This window comes from Oncorhynchus kisutch, linkage group LG26, assembly GCF_002021735.2.
Source record: "Oncorhynchus kisutch isolate 150728-3 linkage group LG26, Okis_V2, whole genome shotgun sequence".
NCBI classification, from domain to species: Eukaryota; Metazoa; Chordata; class Actinopteri; order Salmoniformes; family Salmonidae; genus Oncorhynchus; species Oncorhynchus kisutch.
The window spans coordinates 30,866,316-30,887,404 of NC_034199.2; the positions used below are offsets into that span (position 1 = coordinate 30,866,316).

The 21,089-nt window shown below is 42.7% G+C and overlaps 1 protein-coding gene across 7 annotated transcripts in view; it reads right to left on the reverse strand.

The window, feature by feature from the left end:
* LOC109871039 (nck-associated protein 1) overlaps nucleotides 1-21,089 on the reverse strand; it is a 71,656-nt gene that overhangs the window by 1,446 nt on the left and 49,121 nt on the right. For all 7 annotated transcript variants that reach the window (XM_020461812.2, XM_020461810.2, XM_020461809.2 and 4 more), the window contains 9 exons: nucleotides 13,498-13,628; nucleotides 13,059-13,156; nucleotides 6,998-7,091; nucleotides 6,643-6,725; nucleotides 5,873-5,953; nucleotides 5,566-5,659; nucleotides 2,775-2,891; nucleotides 2,375-2,484; nucleotides 545-634 (listed from right to left, as the gene is read on the reverse strand). In XM_020461812.2, the coding sequence (XP_020317401.1) occupies nucleotides 545-634; nucleotides 2,375-2,484; nucleotides 2,775-2,891; nucleotides 5,566-5,659; nucleotides 5,873-5,953; nucleotides 6,643-6,725; nucleotides 6,998-7,091; nucleotides 13,059-13,156; nucleotides 13,498-13,628 (898 nt within the window). The remainder of the gene's footprint in view (nucleotides 1-544; nucleotides 635-2,374; nucleotides 2,485-2,774; nucleotides 2,892-5,565; nucleotides 5,660-5,872; nucleotides 5,954-6,642; nucleotides 6,726-6,997; nucleotides 7,092-13,058; nucleotides 13,157-13,497; nucleotides 13,629-21,089) is intronic.

Consider the following 21,089-nt stretch of genomic DNA (forward strand, 5'->3'; position numbering starts at 1 on the left):
TTCTCTTCCTTTTCCTTCTACTTTGTGCTGGCCAATGCTAGTGAAAATGTTGACCTTGGAACCAACTGGTATATTACATGTGTTAGTTAGATGATGGCTAGATGATAATTAGATGATGTGACAATGTGTTAGATGATGGCTAGCTTAGTCATAATGCATGTCAAGTTCAAAGTTCAAGTGCTACAGTATACAGTAAAACTCCAATCTACTTGGACTATTGTAATCCTTATTTATAGTAAGCCTAACTTTATAAAACTGCAACTCTTAGTCATTCAGGTTTGATATAGTGTCATCAATTTTTAGTATAGGACTCTCTCCTAAATGAATTTTCCAGGTCTCCTTTGGGAAACATTTCTTCTGACCTAAACGGGACTTCCTGGTTAAATAAAGGGTTAAAATAGAACATTAATCTGCATCCCAAATGGCACCCTATTCCCTATATACTGCACTACTTTTGACCATGGCCTATAGGGCCCTATACAGTAGTGCACTATATAGGGAATAGGATGCCATTTGGGACTTATCCATACAGTATGTGACTCACCATATCCAGGAGCAAGTAGACAGATTCTCTGTTCCTTGTTGTGGTTTTGTCAGTCTCCTGGCCGATCTTCAGCAAACTGGAGGAAGCAAGCTGCACGGAAGAGAGAACCGTTTAAATCAGTTTCAACTGACTGTGTAGAAGAATGGTAAAGAACTAGAAACTTTAAGAACAACTTCAAAATGGGGCGGCAGATAGCCTAGCGGTTAAGAGTGTTGTGCCAATAACCAAAATGTTGATGTTCCCTTGAGCAATGCACTTAACCCTAAATGCTCCTGTAAGTTACTCTGGATAAGATTGTCTTCTAAATGACTCAAATGTCAAATGTAAACTTTAACACTGAAAGAAGCATGGTGTCTTTTCACTACGTTTCTACAAGTCACCAAGCTGCACCGGAGGAAACAACTCACACCGAGGGCCGGTTTCCCACACACAGATAAATCCTATTTCTGAACTAAACAGCAATTCAAACTTTTTGTCCTGCAATATTTATCTGTGTCTGGGGAAACCGGTCCTAAATGTATAGAAGCACTCGTGTCTCTTCTATCACTTTCACAATGTTACCAAGACATTTAAAGCACAATGTTACTAAGACATTTAAAGCACAATGTTACTAGACATTTAAAGCACAATGTTACCAGACATTTAAAGCACAATGTTACCAGACATTTAAAGCACAATGTTACCAGACATTTAAAGCACAATGTTACCAAGACATTTAAAGCACAATGTTACCAAGACATTGAAAGCACAATGTTACCAAGACATTGAAAGCACAATGTTACCAAGACATTGAAAGCACAATGTTACCAAGACATTGAAAGCACAATGTTACCAAGACATTGAAAGCACAATGTTACTAAGACATTTAAAGCACAATGTTACTAGACATTTAAAGCACAATGTTACCAGACATTTAAAGCACAATGTTACCAGACATTTAAAGCACAATGTTACCAAGACATTTAAAGCACAATGTTACCAAGACATTTAAAGCACAATGTTACCAAGACATTGAAAGCACAATGTTACCAAGACATTTAAAGCACAATGTTACCAAGACATTTAAAGCACAATGTTACCAAGACATTTAAAGCACAATGTTACCAGACATTTAAAGCACAATGTTACCAGACATTTAAAGCACAATGTTACCAAGACATTTAAAGCACAATGTTACCAGACATTTAAAGTCTACCACTCTAACCTTGCCTCTTGGATTTTAACTAAACACTGCAGGGTTTCAAAGAGGATGGGGCTTGGGCTGCATCTCACATGGTATCAGACTGGAGACAGCATTACATATTTTAACACTGTTGTAGTAATACAATATTGGAGCGCAATACAAAGTAAGAGACATTTTATGAGGAATAAGGGGAAAAGGGGAAAACAAGGTTGGTGGTGTGCTGTACCCTCCTCCTCAGCGATGCAGAAAAAGCCCCGGTATCCAGGAAAATCCATTTCAGATATTAAAATAAAAAATGATTTAGAATCACAGAAGGTTTATGGAACATTAATGTTTATCAATCCCGGTCATGAAAATAAAAAATAAAATAAAATAAAATAAATATCCTGCCTCCTCCCACACCGTGTGTAATAAATTCTTACACGACCTTGGCTCTGTGCCAAATAGCACCCTATTCCAGGGCCCAAAAGAAGTGCACTATATAGGGAAGTGTGCCATTTAGCATACACTCGCTACATTTTGAAAAATCCACCAGAGAGATTAAATAGGAAACAGATGAAAGAAGAGAGCTGCTTATAATAAATAATAAGAAAGGGTGGAGAGAAATGTGTGGTATAAACCAAACGGACTACCACTATAAAACGTACTGCGAGGAACTCTTTGAGGCGGTCCTCGATGCTGCCCTTGTGGATGGTGAATAAAGCTGCAGCGATCTGGTTTATGGCTTTAGCCAGACAGTGGATGTTGTTGCAGTGACCTGTGAAAGGATGACAGACAAGTAGATATTAGTGTCTCGACTATGTCGTTAAACACTGCGGGTAAAACTATCTACTATATCTCCCTACAATGTTAACTTGAGACTAAACCACATCAATCCATATACATGGAACAAATGAACATAAAATGTCCTTAAGACATCTTATTACTTACTGTATGTCACAGCACTATTAACAAAGGACTATTATGAAGGAACCATATCAAGTATAACAACAAATAGACTTAAAATGTACATAGGAACATTTACTTCATGTATCTAAAAACAGGTACCTTCAATAGCAGGGCTATACTGGGACATGACGTTGCTTGCCAAGGTGGGCATAGAGACCGCCACAAAGACCATCAGCAGGCACGCTATCTTGTACTCCTCCTCAGGACTGATGTTCTCTGTTACCAAAGAAAGGAAATGTCTGTTAACAAACCATCACAGCTTAACAGCACGACTATCTTGGCATCATGACAGAGAAAAATATAAAAAAAATAGCAGTTTGGGGGAAATCGGGGGGATCCAATTTGGATATTATCTGAACACGAAGACCCTCTAGCCAAGACAAACTGCAATAAGGCTCTGTAATTAGCTGTAATTTATATTAACAGGACAACACTGGGAGATGATTCAACTATGTGGACCCAGCACGGGGTAGGAGTGCCTCCCAAATGGCATCCCATTCTCTATATTGCACTACTTTTGACCAGACCCTTATGGGTCTCCCTAAGGCCCTGGTCAAAAGTAGTGCACTACATAGTGAAAAGAGTGCCATTTGCATCCTAGGGGATGAAGTTGAGGGTTGATAACTATTTTGATATTAAACAGAGGTTTGTATAAGAACAGCAGGGGCATAATAGAAATGTCTTCGCTGGCCAAACGGCCTGCAGGGCTCTTAATGGCTCTGACAGAGTTAAAGCAATGTTATTGAGTATTTTCCTTAGAGCAACAGAGAGAGGCTGGGAACTTGAGGAGAGCCAGTGGTTTCGTCCCAAATGGCACCCTATTCCCTATATAGTGCACTACTTTTGACCAGACACCTATACAGGGGATAGGGTGCCATTTGGGATGCAAACAGAGGAATCTCTGGGAATAGGGTAACATTTGGGACATAGAGTGCATTCGGAAAGTATTAAGACCCCTTGACTTTTTCCACATTTTGTTAAATTACAGCCTATTTCTAAAATCGATTAAATAGTTATTTTCCCCTCAATCTACAAACAATACCCCATAATGATAAAGCAAAAACAGGTTTAGATATTTTTGTCATAAAAAAAAAATCACATTTACATAAGTATTCTGACCGTTTACTTTGTACTTTGTTGAAGCAGCTATTAAAGTCTCACATCTTCTTGGGTATGACGCTACAGACTTGGCACACCTGTATTTGGAGAGTTTCTCCCATTCTTCTCTGCAAATCTTCTCAAGCTCGGTCAGGTTGGATCGGGTTCAATTCGGGGCTCTGGCTGGGCCACTCAAGGACATTCAGAGACTTGTCCCGAAGCCACTCCTGCATTGTCTTGGCTGTGTGCTTAGGGTCATTGTCCTGTTGGAAGGTGAAGAGTTCTCTGGAGCAGGTTTTCATCAACGATCTCTCTGTACTTTGCTCTGTTCATCTTTCCCTCGATCATGAGTCGTTTCCCAGTCCCTGCCACTGAAAAACATCCCCACAGCATGATGCTGCCACCACCATGCTTCTCTAGATGTGACACTTGGCATTCAGGCCAAAGAGCTCAATCTTGGATTCATCAGACCAGAGAATCTTGTTTCTCATGGCCTGAGAGTCCTTTAGGTGCTTTTTGGCAAACTCAAAGCGGGCTGTCAAGTGCCTTTTACTGAGGAGGGGCTTCCGTCTGGCCATACTACCATGAAGGCCTGATTGGTGGAATGCTGCAGCAATGGTTGTCCTTCTGGAAGGTTTTCCCATCTTCACAGAGGAACTCTGGAGCTCTGTAAGAGTCACCATTGGGTTCTTGGTCACGTCCCTGACAAAGGCCCTTCTCCCCCGATTGGTCAGTTTGGCCCGGGCGGCCAGCTCTAGGAAGAGTCGTGGTGGTTCCAAACTTCTTCCATTTAAGATTGATGGAGACCACTGTGTTTGTGGGGACCTTCAATGCTTAGGATATTTTTTGGTACCCTTCCCCAGATCTGTGCCTCGACTCAATCCTGTCTCGGAGCTCTACGGAAAATTCCTTCTACCCCATGGCTTGGTTTTTGCTCTGACATGCACTGTCAACTGTGGGACCTTATATAGACAGGTGCGCGCCTTTCCAAATCATGTCCAATCAATTGAATTTACCACAGGGTGACTCCAATCATTTTGCAAACATTTAAAAAAAACTGTCATTATGGGGTATTGTGTGTAGATTGATGAGGATTTAAAAAAATGTAATACATTTTAGAATAAGGCTGTAACATAACAAAATGTGGAAAAAGTGAAGGGATGCACATATGGAATGGACAGCACTTTGTGGATATGGCTGCAGGCTACATGACTTGACAAACTAATACCAGTGTGTATAAGCATCAACATGTCCTGTTAAGTAATACGTCCCTCAGGGGTGCTGGGGTGTTAAAACATTACCCAAACAAAGCATGGCATATCTGTTGCGATTATGAAAAATTGACAGGACATGTATTTCTTTTTAATTTATGAAAACATTAGTTTGATACATGACCTCAGCAGGGAATGTAGTTCTAATGCTTGTCCAACTCTCTCTCTCTTTGCCATTATTAACAGATTTACTTTCAAACTCTGAGATTTCAACAGTGAATCAGTCATCCCTATACACAGTGTTTGCACATGTAACTCAGGTTATGATGCATATGATAGCCATTGTCATTTCAGCTCAACAGCTAAACATAACCATTCATTCAAAATGTAAATTGCCGATTGACTAAATCCAAGATGTGCAGCAAACTAGTTCACATGTGTTCTTGTTACAGTTTGTCATTATTCAACAATAATTTAATCGAATACACAATCATAGAGACGTCCTCAATGGTGCGTACAGAGAAATGGACTTCCATGTATCAGCTGTGTGATGAAGCAGTGTATGGAGTGTCCTATCTTACCTGACTTCTGGGAGGAGAGGGCCACCACTAAGGCAGGGTCTATCTCACAGGGCAGGCCTGCTGCAGAGGACAGCTCATACACATTCATGGCCACCTGATGATCAACATACAGGACATCAGAGAGTCAGTCTGCTTCAAACACAACAGCCATTTATATATCATATTAATAATGTGAATAATATATGCCACTTAGCAGATGCTTTAATCGAAAGCCATTTACAGTACAGTGTATGTGATCCTTGTGCGAACTGAACCCACAACCGTGACCACATGAAGCATCAATTAAAGGTCCTACTGTGTCTCTCACCTTCATGTCGGTCTCTCTGGGAATGTGATCCTTGAAGTCCTCCACTGAGCTCACCAGGAATGGGATGTGGCACGACAACACCTGTTGACAAGAAGAAGATAATGTGTTACCTCAATACTAAGCCAGAAATATTTGATTTAACCAACTTCAGCACAGGGTGTAATATGAGAAATCAAGATAATTGTGTACTCGATTGTGTCAATATATGATGCCAATCAATTTAGAAACGAAGCATTTGTGGTTAGTGAGTCTGCCAGATCAGAGGCAGTAGGGATGACCAAGGACGTTCTCTTGATAAGTGCATGGAATTAGACAATTTTCCTATCCTGTTAAGCATAAAAAATGTAAGGAGTACTATTGGGTGTCAGGTAAAATGTAAGGAGCACTGTTTGGACTACAAACTAATATGGAAAGGGGAGATTCTGGTGGTGTTCCCCGTTTTGCTCTACGACCCCCACAAGTGTCACAGGACTCATCAGAAGGTAACCATGTACCGGTAAAAATAAATGAATGGAAGTAGTTTGGTACCCCTACCAAAAATGGGGTTAAATATGGGTTAACATAAAAAAAAAAAAACATTTCTGAGCTTTTGAATATCTCCTAGATATAGGACAGACACTTTAAAACCTTATTCGTTATGATATCTTTTTTTACTCTCTGTTTTGCCATTCATGAAGGTGTTTCTATGAGCTATAGCAGTATTATTATCATTAGGATATATATTTTTTATATTGCTACAGGGGTCCTACAATTCAAAAGAGCCGACTTACATCTCGGAGTGCCTCCTGAGCCAGTGATCGGAAAGAGAGGATAACGCCGATGATGGTCATCCGTTTCAGAACACTGTCGACTGCTGTAACACCAAGACAAAAAACATGTGAGCCTCACAGACAACTGACATGTCTCTAGTCATTTTACTGGTATGCAAATAAGATTTAGATGTTATGTTACGTCCCTTTTGCCCTTCAGCAGCCATAACCAAAGGTCCGTACGCAAAACAGTTATATTTATGGGAGAATGTATCACGTATCTGTTGCTTATTTGGCCCTTGGCAGCACTGAGCCTAGTGTCTGTCTGGCACAGTAAGACTGACCAGGCCAGTAGAAATACAGACAGAGTACCCACATGAGAGCTTCTTGAACAGAGCAGCCATTTCTCCAGGCTTGTCAAAGCTGGTCCTCATCTGGGTCAAAACCTCAACGTTGTCCACCACCAGTTTCTGAAGAGGAGAAGAGGAGAAGAATGAGTTGAGGGAGACAGGGAGAGGAGTAGGAATGTGAGGGAAAGAGGAAGGAAGAGAAATAGGGAGATATATAGTATATATACAGTGCATTTGGAAAGTATTCAAACGTTCACTTTTTCCACAATTTGTTACAGCCTTATTCTAAAATTGATTAAAACGGGATCTAAGCCATAAGAAGTTAACAGGATCGATATGACAACAGCCAGTGAAAGTGCAGGGCACCACATTCAAAACAGAAATCTCATAATTCAAATTCCTCAAACATACAAGTATTTTACACCATTTTAAAGATAAACTTGTTGTTAATCCCACCACAGTGTCCATTTTCAAAAAGGCTTTACTACGAAAGCACACCAAACTATTATGTTAGGTCAGTACCTAGTAACAGAAAAACACAGCCATTTTTCCAGCCAAGGAGAGGAGTCACAAGAAGCACAAATAGAGATAAAATTAATCACTAACCTTTGATGATCTTCATCAGATGACACTCATAGGACTTCATGTTACACAATACATGTATGTTTTGTTCGATAAAGTTCATATTGATATCCAAAAATCTCAGTTTACATTGGCGTGTTACGTTCAGTAATGTTTTGCTTCCAAAACATCCGGTGATTTTACAGAGCCACATCAATTTACAGAAATACTCATCATAAATGTTGATGAAAATACAAGTGTTATGCATGGAACTTTAGATAAACTTCTCCTTAATGCAACCGCTGTGTCAGATTTAAAAAAAGCTTTATCCGAAAAAGCACACCATGCAATAATCTGAGTACAGTGCTCAGACAACAAAACAAGCCATACAGATATCCACCATATTGTGGATTCAACAGAAGTCAGAAATAGCATTATAAATATTCACTTACCTTTGATGATCTTCATCAGAATGCACTCCCAGGCATCCCAGTTCTACAATAAATGTTTGATTTGTTCGATTAAGTCCATCATTTATGTCCAAATACCTCCTTTTTGTTCACGCGTTTAGTAAACAATCCAAACTCACGAGGCGAGGGCAAGTCCAGGCGGAAGTTCAGACGAAAAGTCATATTACAGTTCGTAGAACTGTCAAACGAAGTATAGAATCAATCTTTAGGATGTTTTTATCATAAATCTTCAATAATGTTTCAACAGGAGAATCCCCCCCCCCCCCTCCCCTAAGACAGGGATTTTTACTAGGCTTAAATGTATGTCAGGAATTGTGAGTTTAAATGAGTTTAAATGTATTTGGCTAAGGTTTATGTAAACTTCTAACGTCAAGATCTACTTTGTGCATGACACAAGTCATTTTTACAACAATTACCTTACAGACAAATGATTTCACTTATAATTCACTGTATTACAATTCCAGTGGGTCAGACATTTACATACACTACATTGACTGTGGCTTTAAACAGATTGGAAAATTCCAGAAAATGATGTTATGGCTTTAGAAGCTTCTGACAGGCTAATTGACATCATTTGAGTCAATTGGAGGTGTACCTGTGGATGTATTTCAAGGCCTACCTTCAAACTCAGTGCCTCTATGCTTGACATCATTGGAAAATCTAAAGAAATCAGCCAAGACCTCAGATTTTTTTTTTTGTAGACCTCCACAAGTCTGGGTCATCCTTGGGAGCAAGGTACCATGTTCATCTGTACAAACAATAGTACGCAAGTATAAACACCATGGGACCACGCAGCCGTCATACCGCTCAGGAAGGAGATGCGCTCTGTCTCCTAGAGAAGAACGTACATTGGTGCAAAAAGTGAAAATCAATCCCAGAACAGCACAGTAAAACAACCTTATGAAGGTGCTGGAGGAAGCAGGTACCAAAGTATCTATATCCACATTAAAACAAGTCCTATATCGACATAACCTGAAAGGCCGCTCAGCAAGAAAGAAGCCACTGCTCCAAAACCACCATATAAAAGCCAGACTACGGTTTGCAACTGCACATGGGGACAAAGATCTGAAGAAATGTCCTCTGGTCTGATGAAACAAAATAGAACTGTTTGGCCATAATGACCACCGCTATGTTTGGAGGAAAAAGGGGGAGGCTTGCAAGCCGAAGACACCATGCAGGGAATTGAGTGCCATTTGGGACAATCAAAAACAATTAGAGGCGTAGAATTGTCTGTGATGGGTGTCTTGGCGCAACGAGCCAAAGGATTGTTTTTGAAATGTTGAGACAGTCATGTGTGCCGCTTGCAAAGCCTCACATGTCATCCACTCCTTCAGTTTACTTTGAGACGATTCGCCAAAAAAGTAACTTGATGACCACGACTCGGTGTACACAGACGGAATAAAACCAATGCTTAATTCCTACATCTGATTGTGAATCAGATACCAAAACAATTTTATTTTCACAAATTGCTTTCATATGTGGAGGGAAACGTTTGCATGTTAGAGAATCATAAATATGTACCAGAGCTACGTTAACACACCAATGTGTGCTGTAGGGATTAAACAAACCACCAATTATATTACAATCCAAAGACCGGTTTGAAAAAACATGCATAATATTTTGTCACTCTGCTGCGCTAAAATAATTTAACATTGATTATCATTCTTTAGATAAATGACATTCCAACAAGAACTCTTCTAAAACAGTTTTGCAACACTAACAAAGACATTAGTGTCATGTCACTACCGTTCAAAGGTTTGTGGTCACTTAGAAATGTCCGTGTTTTTGAAATAAAAAATGTGCTTTTGTCCATTAAAATAACATGAACTTGATTAGAAATACAGTGTCGACATTGTTAATGTTGTAAATGACTATTGTAGCTGGAAACTGATTATTTTTAATGTAATATCTACATAGGTGTACAGAGGCCCATTATCAGCAACCATCACTCCTGTGTTCCAATGGATGTTGTATTAACTTATCCAAGTTTATCATTTTCTGTGAAGGGAGTAGTACACAGCGCTGTACGAGATTTTCAGTTTCTTGACAATTTCTTGCATGGAATAGCCTTCATTTCTCAGAACAAGAATAGACTGATGAGTTTCAGAAAAAAGTTATTTGTTTCTGGCCATTTTGAGCCTGTAATCGAACCCACAAATACATATGCTCCAGTTCCTCAACTAGTCTAAAGAAGGCCAGTTTTATTGATTCTTTAAAATCAGCACAACAGTTTTCAGCTGTGCTAACATAATTGCAAATGACCAATTAGCCTTTTAAAACGATTGGATTAGCTAACACAACATGCCATTGGAACACAGGAGTGATGGTTGCTGATAATGGGCCTCTGTACGCCTATGTAAATATTCCATTAAAAAAAGTTTCCAGCTACAATAGTCATGTAAAACATTAACAATGTCTACACTGTATTTCTGATGAATTTCATGTTATTTTAATGGACAAAAAATGTGCTTTTCTTTCAAAAACAAGGACATTTCTAAGTGACCCCAAACTTTTGAACGGCAGTATATATCTATAAGGAATGTTTTGTGCCTAACCATAGTACCTTTTCATCCCAGTTACACTAAATCCAATCAAAGAGATTTTGCAGCTCTAAAGTGCAACACTAACCAAATAACAAGCCACGGAACGCAGAGGTCTACGTATGTACAGTACGTCTATTAGAAGTGATTTTGGTTCTGATGTAGGTTTATCAATAGGCTGACTAGCTGCTTTCCTAACACTTACCATGAACCCATTTTGTCCCAGTCTAATATACAGAACAAAAATATAAACACAACATGTAAAGTGTTGGACCCATGTTTAATGAGCTGAAATAAAAGATCTCAGAAATGTTCCATACGCATAAAAAAAATATTTCTAAAAAAATGTGGTGCACAAATTTGTTTACATCCCTGTTAGTGAGCATTTCTTCTTTGCAAAGATAATCCATTCGCCTGCCAGGTGTTGCTAATTAAGCAGCATGATCATTACACAGGTGCACCTTGTGCTGGGGACAAAAGGCCACTAAAATGTGCAGTTTTGTCACGAAACACAATGCCACAGTTTTGAGGGAGTGTGTAATTGGCATGCTGACTTCAGGAATGTCCACCAGAGCTGTTTCCAGAGAATGTAATGTTAATCTCTCTACCATAAGCCGCCTCCAAAATTGAAAAGAATTTGGCAGTACATTTAACCGGTCTCACAAGCACAGACCACGTGTAACCATGCCAGCCCAGGACCTCCACATCCAGCTTCTTCACCTGCGGGATCGTCTGAGACCAGCCACCCAGACAGCTGATGAAACTGTGGGTTTGCATAATTGAAGAATCTCTGCACAAACTGTCAGAAACCATCTCATGGAAGCTCATCTGCGTGCTCGTTGTCCTCACCAGGGTCTTGACCTGACTGCAGATCGGCGTTGTAAACGACTTCAGTGGGAAAATGCTCACCTTCGATGGCCACTGGCACGCTGGAGAAGTGTGATCTTCACGGAAGAAACCCGGTTTCAACTTTACCGGGCAGATGGCAGACAGCGTGTATGGTGTCGTGGCGGCAAGTGGTTTGCTGGATGCGGGGAGGTTATTTTATGGGCAGACATAAGCTACGGACAACAAACACAACTGTATTTTAACAATGGCAATTTGAATGCACAAGGGATACCGTGACGTGATCCTGAGGCCCATTGTAGTGCCATTCATCCGCCACCATCACCTCATGTTTCCGCATTATAATGCACAGCCCCACGTCGCAAGGATCTGTAGACAACTCCTGGAAATGTCCCAGTTCTGCATAGTCAAGGATCTGTAGACAACTCCTGGAAGCTGAAAATGGCCCCGTTCTTCCATGGCCTGCATACTCACCAGACATGTCACCAATTGAGCATGTTTGGGATGCTCTGGATTGCTGTGTACGATAGCGTGTTTCAGTTCCCGCCAATATCCAGCATATGGTAGCCACTCCAGATACTGACTGGTTTTCTGATCCATGCCTCTACCTTTTTTTTAACACATCTGTGACCAACCACCACCCAGTCATGTGAAATTCATAGATTCATGGATTTATTTCAATTGACTGATATACTTATATGAACTGTAACTCAGTAAAATCTTTGAAATTGTTGCATATTGAGTTCATATTTTTGTTCAGTGTAAGAACTAAATCAAAAAGATTTTGCTGACCATACAGAATTCCGTGGTCCTCTTTTTTTAAACAGAATTCTTATTAGTTACCCAAAATTCAGTGAGGGTAGGTAGGTAACCTGATCCATCGTCAGTCAGTCAGCAGTAAGAGGTTAGCAGAAACCCCCACTGCCTCTGCTCTTCTCTGGGAAACACCTCATTAATGAATAATGAAGAAACAAACAAATTTGCTCCGCTGTGGGTCTGGTTCTGTTTCCAGGGGGGAAAAAAAAACTCTGCTTCTGGAAAGAGCCTCTAACCTCTATTGGCTCATACAAGGCAGTATCTCAAATGGCACCCTACTCCCTATATAGTGCACTACTTTTGACCAGATCCCATAGGAGACCGCCATAGGGCCTATGTCAAAAGTAGTACAATATATAGAGCAGGGGTGTCAAACATACAGGTCCAAACCAGCACGGTTTGAGTAAAAAATAAATAATAATAAAACAAATCGATATACTTTAAAATTAGTATAACCAAATCAAAACTGTGTAGAAATGATAATGGACCTACATTCATACAATTTACTGACTGTCCAGCACACTGGCAATAAAACATTCAGTGCAGCCCTGAAGACCGATTGCAGCCCGAGGCAAAATGAGTTTGACACCCCTGATATAGGGCACAGGGTCTCCTTTTGGAGCACACTAGGAATTAGAGAAGCGAGAAACCAGGGTCGTGTTCATTAGGCACCAAACGGAACAATGTCGTCCTAAACTGGCATGGGACTATTTGAACCAATAAAAAAATATATGTATTTTTTTGGGGGTTCATATGGCCGAGTGTCCTAATGAACATGACCCAGCCTGCCCCGAGTTAACCCTGGATTACCTATGGTCCTCAACCTGTAACCCCTGACCTCCATGACCCCTCACCTTGAGCTCGGCCACCTGGGAGGAGATATGCCACATGAGACTCTCACTGAGGAACTTCATCCCATAGGGCCCCAGCAGCTCTGACAGGGACCGCATTTCTGAGAAGAGGAGAAGAAGATGACTTTATTGTCCAATAAATGTCCAACGGAATTTTGGCGTTCTGCTTTAAACCAACACAAGATGTCTTCTTCTGTATACATCATCTGTATACTTAAGGTGCTTTATCGTCCACAAATGTCGAACATACATGCTTTTTTGTTTTATCCCAATCCTTCCGACATAAGATGGTAATGTTTTGTCAGTGATTCCTTGTGTCATCCAACACTGCTATTGCTATAAAAAAGCCATGTTTAAATATGCTAGATAGTAAATCATCAGACTCACTCTCAGTAACATGTCTATTGGTGTCTAAAAGGACAATATAACTAATGAAGCTTACCTGAGATATCAGAATATTCCTCTGCATTGAAGGTGAGCTCGTTCTCCGTAGGCAGGTTGACAAAAGCCTTCATGGCTGGGAAGTAAGCAATGTGTCCGTTACTTACTTGGCGCAGTAAGGTCTCCAGATACCTGAAGTACAGAGAGAATGTATGGTGTCTGCGTCATTGAATGGAAGGCATGATCAAGGCTGGGATTCAAATCAATCAATTTCTCAGATGTTCACAGAGATCACGTTCACTGCCTTCCTGAAGACAATGTATTCAAAACGCTTCAGTCTGGTTTTAGACCCCATCATAGCACTGAGACTGCACTTGTGAAGGTGGTAAATGACCTTTTAATGGCGTCAGACCAAGGCTCTGCATCTGTCCTCGTGCTCCTAGACCTTAGTGCTGCTTTTGATACTATCAATCACAAATCGAATCAAATTTTATTTGTCACATACACATGGTTAGCAGATGTTAATGCGAGTGTAGCGAAATGCTTGTGCTTCTAGTTCCGACAATGCAGTAATAACCAACAAGTAATCTAACTAACAATTCAAAAACTACTGTCTTATACACAGTGTAAGGGGATAAGAATATGTACATAAGGATATATGAATGAGTGATGGTACAGAGCAGCATAGGCAAGATACAGTAGATGGTATCGAGTACAGTATATACATATGAGATGAGTATGTAAACAAAGTGGCATAGTTAAAGTGGCTAGTGATACATGTATTACATAAGGACACAGTCGATGATATAGAGTACAGTATATACGTATGCATATGAGATGAATAATGTAGGGTAAGTAACATTATATAAGGAAGCATTGTTTAAAGTGGCTAGTGATATATTTACATCATTTCCCATCAATTCCCATTATTAAAGTGGCTGGAGTTGAGTCAGTGTCAGTGTGTTGGCAGCAGCCACTCAATGTTAGTGGTGGCTGTTTAACAGTCTGATGGCCTTGAGATAGAAGCTGTTTTTCAGTCTCTCGGTCCCAGCTTTGATGCACCTGTACTGACCTCGCCTTCTGGATGATAGCGGGGTGAACAGGCAGTAGCTCGGGTGGTTGATGTCCTTGATGATCTTTATGGCCTTCCTTTAACATCGGGTGGTGTAGGTGTCCTGGAGGGCAGGTAGTTTGCCCCCGGTGATGCGTTGTGCAGACCTCACTACCCTCTGGAGAGCCTTACGGTTGAGGGCGGAGCAGTTGCCGTACCAGGCGGTGATACAGCCCGCCAGGATGCTCTCGATTGTGCATCTGTAGAAGTTTGTGAGTGCTTTTGGTGACAAGCCGAATTTCTTCAGCCTCCTGAGGTTGAAGAGGCGCTGTTGCGCCTTCTTCACGATGCTGTCTGTGTGAGTGGACCAATTCAGTTTGTCTGTGATGTGTATGCCGAGGAACTTAAAACTTGCTACCCTCTCCACTACTGTTCCATCGATGTGGATAGGGGGGTGTTCCCTCTGCTGTTTCCTGAAGTCCACAATCATCTCCTTAGTTTTGTTGACGTAGGCCGTCTCGTCGTTGTTGGTAATCAAGCCTACCACTGTTGTGTCGTCCGCAAACTTGATGATTGAGTTGGAGGCGTGCGTGGCCACACAGTCGTGGGTGAACAGGGAGTACAGGAGAGGGCTCAGAACGCACCCTTGTGGGGCCCCAGTGTTGAGGATCAGCGGGGAGGAGATGTTGTTGCCTACCCTCACGGCCCGTCAGGAAGTCCAGTACCCAGTTGCACAGGGTCTCGAGCTTGATGACGAGCTTGGAGGGTACTATGGTGTTGAATGCCGAGCTGTAGTCAATGAACAGCATTCTCACATAGGTATTCCTCTTGTCCAGATGGGTTAGGGCAGTGTGCAGTGTGGTTGAGATTGCATCGTCTGTGGACCTATTTGGGCGGTAAGCAAATTGGAGTGGGTCTAGGGTGTCAGGTAGGGTGGAGGTGATATGGTCCTTGACTAGTCTCTCAAAGCACTTCATGATGACGGGAGTGAGTGCTACGGGGCGGTAGTCATTTAGCTCAGTTACCTTAGCTTTCTTGGGAACAGGAACAATGGTGGCCCTCTTGAAGCATGTGGAAACAGCAGACTGGTATAGGGATTGATTGAATATGTCCGTAAACACACCGGCCAGCTGGTCTGCGCATGCTCTGAGGGCGCGGCTGGGGATGCCGTCTGGGCCTGCAGCCTTGCGAGGGTTAACACGTTTAATTGTCTTACTCAACTCGGCTGCAGTGAAGGAGAGACCGGATGTTTTCGTTGCAGGCCGTGTCAGTGGCACAGTATTGTCCTCAAAGCGGGCAAAAAAGTTATTTAGTCTGCCTGGGAGCAAGACATCCTGGTCCGTGACTGGGCTGGATTTCTTCCTGTAGTCCGTGATTGACTGTAGACCCTGCCACATGCCTCTTGTGTCTGAGCCGTTGAATTGAGATTCTACTTTGTCTCTGTACTGACGCTTAGCTTGTTTGATAGCCTTGCGGAGGGAATAGCTGCACTGTTTGTATTCGGTCATGTTACCAGACACCTTGCCCTGATTAAAAGCAGTGGTTCGCGCTTTCAGTTTCACGCGAATGCTGCCATCTATCCACGGTTTCTGGTTAGGGAATGTTTTAATCGTTGCTATGGGAACGACATCTTCAACGCACGTTCTAATGAACTCGCACACCGAATCAGCGTATTCGTCAATACTGTTATCTGACGCAATACGAAACATATCCCAGTCCACGTGATGGAAGCAGTCTTGGAGTGTGGAGTCAGCTTGGTCGGACCAGCGTTGGACAGACCACAGCGTGGGAGCCTCTTGTTTTAGTTTCTGTCTGTAGGCAGGGATCAACAAAATGGAGTCGTGGTCAGCTTTTCCGAAAGGGGGGCGGGGCAGGGCCTTATATGCGTCACGGAAGTTAGAGTAACAATGATCCAAGGTCTTTCCACCCCTGGTTTTGCAATCGATATGCTGATAAAATTTAGGGAGTCTTGTTTTCAGATTAGCCTTGTTAAAATCCCCAGCTACAATGAATGCAGCCTCCGGATAAATGGTTTCCAGTTTGCAAAGAGTTAAATAAAGTTTGTTCAGAGCCATCGATGTGTCTGCTTGGGGGGGGGATATATACAGCTGTGATTATAATCGAGGAGAATTCTCTTGGTAGATAATGCGGTCTACATTTGATTGTGAGGAATTCTAAATCAGGTGAACAGAAGGATTTGAGTTCCTGTATGTTTCTTTCATCACACTATGTCACGTTAGCCATAAGGCATACGCCCCCGCCCCTCTTACCAGAAAGATGTTTGTTTCTGTCGGCGCGATGCGTGGAGAAACCCGTTGGCTGCACCGCCTCGGATAGCGTCTCTCCAGTGAGCCATGTTTCCGTGAAGCAAAGAACGTTACAGTCTCTGATGTCCCTCTGGAATGCTACCCTTGCTCGGATTTCATCAACCTTGTTGTCAAGAGACTGGACATTGGCAAGAAGAATGCTAGGGAGTGGTGCACGGTGTGCCCGTCTCCGGAGTCTGACCAGAAGACCGCCTCGTTTCCCTCTTTTTCGGAGTCGTTTTTTTGGGTCGCTGCATGGGATCCACTCCGTTGTCCTGGTTGAAAGGCAGAACACAGGATCCGCGTCGCGAAAAACATATTCTTGGTCGTACTGATGGTGAGTTGACGCTGATCTTATATTCAGTAGGTCTTCTCGACTGTATGTAATGAAACCTAAGATGACCTGGGGTACTAATGTAAGAAATAACACGTAAAAAAACAAAAAACTGTATAGTTTCCTAGGAACGCGAAGCGAGGTGGCCATCTCTGTCGGCGCCGGAAGTAATGTGTATTTTGGAGAGATTGGAAACCCAAATCTACACGGACAAGTTCTGGCCTGGTTTAGATCTTATCTGTCGGAAAGATAGAAGTTTCTCTGTGGATGGTTTGTCCTCTGACAAACAACTGTACATTTCGGTGTTCCTCAAGGCTCCGTTTTAGGACCACTATTGTTTTCACTATATATTTTACCTATAGGGGATGTCATTCGGAAACATAATGTTAACTTTCAATGCTATGCGGAAGACACACATCTGTACATTTCGATGAAACATGGTGAAACTCCAAAATTGCCCTCCCTGGAAGCCTGTGTTTCAGACATAAGGAAGTGGATGGCGGCAAATGTTCTACTTTTAAACTCGGACAAAAAACATAGATGCTAGTTCTAGGTCCCAAGAAACAAAGAGATCTTCTGTTGAATCTGACAATTGTGGTACAGTCTTCTAAATAAAACTGTGAAGGACCTCTGCGTTACTCTGGACCCTGATCTCTCTTTGGACGAACATATCAAGACTGTTTCAAGGACAGTTTTTTTCCATCTACGTAACATTGCAAAAATGATAAACTTGCTTTTGTCACTTCTAGGTTAGACTATTGCAATGCTCTATTTTCAGCCTACCAAGATAAAGCTATAAAGGAACTTCAGTTAGTGCTAAATATGGCTGCTAAAATCTTGACTAGAACCAAAATATTTGATCATATTACTCCAGTGCTAGCCTCTCTACACTGTTGTCCTGTTAAGGCAAGAGCTGATTTCAATCAATACTTATCCCAGTCTGCTGTTCCCACATGCTTCAAGAGGGCCACCATTGTTCCTGTTCCCAAGAAAGCTAAGGTAACTGAGCTAAACGACTACCACCCCGTAGCACTCACTTCCGTCATCATGAAGTGCTTTGAGAGACTAGTCAAGGACCATATCACCTCCACCCTACCTGACACCCTAGACCCACTCCAATTTGCTTACCGACCCAATAGGTTCACAGACGACAAAATCGCAACCACACTGCCCTAACCCATCTGGACAAGAGGAATACCTATGTGAGAATGCTGTTCATCGACTACAGCTCAGTATTTAACATCATAGTACCCTCCAAACCCGTCATCAAGCTCGAGACCCTGGGTCTCGACCCCACCCTGTGCAACTGGGTACTGGACTTCCTGACGGGCCACCCCCAGGTGGTGAGGGTAGGTTACAACATCTCCACCATGCTGATCCTCAGCACTGGGGGCCAACAAGGGTGCGTTCTGAGCCCTCTCCTGTACTCCCTGTTCACCCATGACTGCGTGGCCATGCACGCCTCCAACTCAATCATCAAGTTTGCAGATGACACTACAGTGGTAGGCTTGATTACCAACAACGATGAGACGGCCTACAAGGAGGAGGTGAGGGCCCTCAGAGGGTGTCATCAGGAAAATAACCTCACACTCAACAAAACAGATGATCGTGGACTTCAGGAAACAGCAGAGGGAGCACCACCCCCCATCCACATCGATGGGACAGTAGTGGAGAGGGTAGAAAGTTTTAAGTTCCTCGGCATACACATCACGGACAAACTGAATTGGTCCACCCACACAGATAGCGTTGTGAAGAAGGCGCAGGAGGCTGAAGAAATTCGGCTTGTCACCAAAAGCACTCACAAACTTTTACAGATGCACAATCGAGAGCATCCTGTCGGGCTGTATCCCCGCCTGGTACGGCAACTGCTCCGCCCACAACCGTAAGGCTCTCCAGAGGGTAGTGAGGTCTGCACAACGCATCACTGGGGGCAAACTACCTGGCCTCCAGGACACCTACACCACCCGATGTCACAGGAAGGCCATAAAGATCATCAAGGACAACAACCACCCGAGCCACTGCCTGTTCACCCCGCTATCATCCAGAAGGCGAGGTCAGTACAGGTGCATCAAAGCAGGGACCGAGAGACTGAAAAACCGCTTCTATCTCAAGGCCATCAGACTGTTAAACAGCCACCACTAACACTGAGTGGCTACTGCCATACATGTAAAAAATGTATCATTAGCCACTTTAAACAATGCCACTTAATATAATGTTTACATACCCTACATTACTCATCTCATATGTATATACTGTACTCGATACCATCTACTGCATCTTGCCTATGCCGTTCTGTACCATCACTCATTCATATATCATTCATATATCTTTATGTACATATTCTTCATCCCTTTACACTTGTGTGTGTATATAAGGTAGCTGTTGTGCAATTGTTAGGTTAGATTACTCGTTGGTTAATACTGCATAGTCGGAACTAGAAGCACAAGCATTTCGCTACACTCGCATTAACATCTGCTAACCATGTGTATGTGACAAATAAAATTTGATTTCAAGGTTTTACTGCTAACCTACAAAGCATTACATGGCCTTGCTCCTAAACATCTCTCCGATTTGGTCCTGCCGTACATACCTACACGTACGCTACACTCACAAGACGCAGGCCTCCTTATTGTCCCTAGAATTTCTAAGCAAACAACTGGAGGCAAGGCTTTCTCCTATAGAGCTACATTTTTATGGAATGGTCTGCCTACCCATGTGAGAGATGCAGACTCGGTCTCGACCTTTAAGTCTTTATTGAAAACTCATCTCTTCAGTAGGTCCTATGATTGAGTGTAGTCTGGCCCAGGAGTGTGAAGGTGAACGGAAAGGCACTGGAGCAACGAACCGCCCTTGCTGTCTCTGCCTGGCCGGTTCCCCTCTTTCCACTGGGATTCTCTGCCTCAAACCCTATTACAGGGGCAGAGTCACTGGCTTACTGGTGCTCTTTCATGCCATCCCTAGGAGGGGTGCGTCACTTGAGTGGGTTGAGTCACTGACGTGATCTTCCTGTCAGGGTTGGCGCCCCCCCTTGGGTTATGCCGTGGGGGAGATCTTCGTGGGCTATACTCAGCCTTGTCTCAGGATGGTACATTGGCGGTTGGAGATATCCCTCTAGTGGTGTGGGAGCTTTGCTTTGGCAAAGTGGGTGGGGTTATATCCTGCCTGTTTGGCACTGTCCGGAGGTATCGTCACACGGGGCCACAGTGTCTCCTGACCCCTCCTGTCTCAGCCACCAGTATTTATGCTGCAATAGTTTGTGTCGGGGGGCTAGGGTCAGGCTGTTATATTCTTGGAGTATATCTCCATTCTTATCCGGTGTCCTGTGTGAATTTAAGTATGCTCTCTCTAATTCTCGCTATCTTTCTCTCTCTTTTTCTTTCTTTCTCTCTCTCTCTGAGGACCTGAGCCCTAGGACCATGCCTCAGGACTACCTGGCCTGATGACTCCTTGCTGTCCCCAGTCCACCTGGTCGTGCTGCTGCTCCAGTTTCAACTGTTCCGCCTGCGGTTATGGAACCCTGACCTGTTCACCGGACGTACTACCTGTCCCAGACCTGCTGTTTTAAACTCTCTAGAGACAGCAGGAGCGGTAGAGATACTCTGAATGATCGGCTATGAAAAGCCAACTGACATTTAGTCCTGAGGTGCTGACCTGTTGAACCCTTGACAACCACTGTGATTATTATTATTTGACCCTGCTGGTCATCTATGAACATTTGAATATCTTGGCCATGTTCTGTTATAATCTCCACCCGGCACAGCCAGAAGAGGACTGTCCACCCCTCATAGCCTGTTTTTTTCCTAGGTCTTTCCTAGCCACTGTACTTCTACGCCTGCATTACTTGATGTTTCGGGTTTTAGGTTGGGTTTCTGTACAGCACTTTGTGACATCAGCTGATGTAAAAAGGGCTTCATAAATAAATTTGATTGATTGATGGTTCACTGAGGATGTTGGCTCAAGCA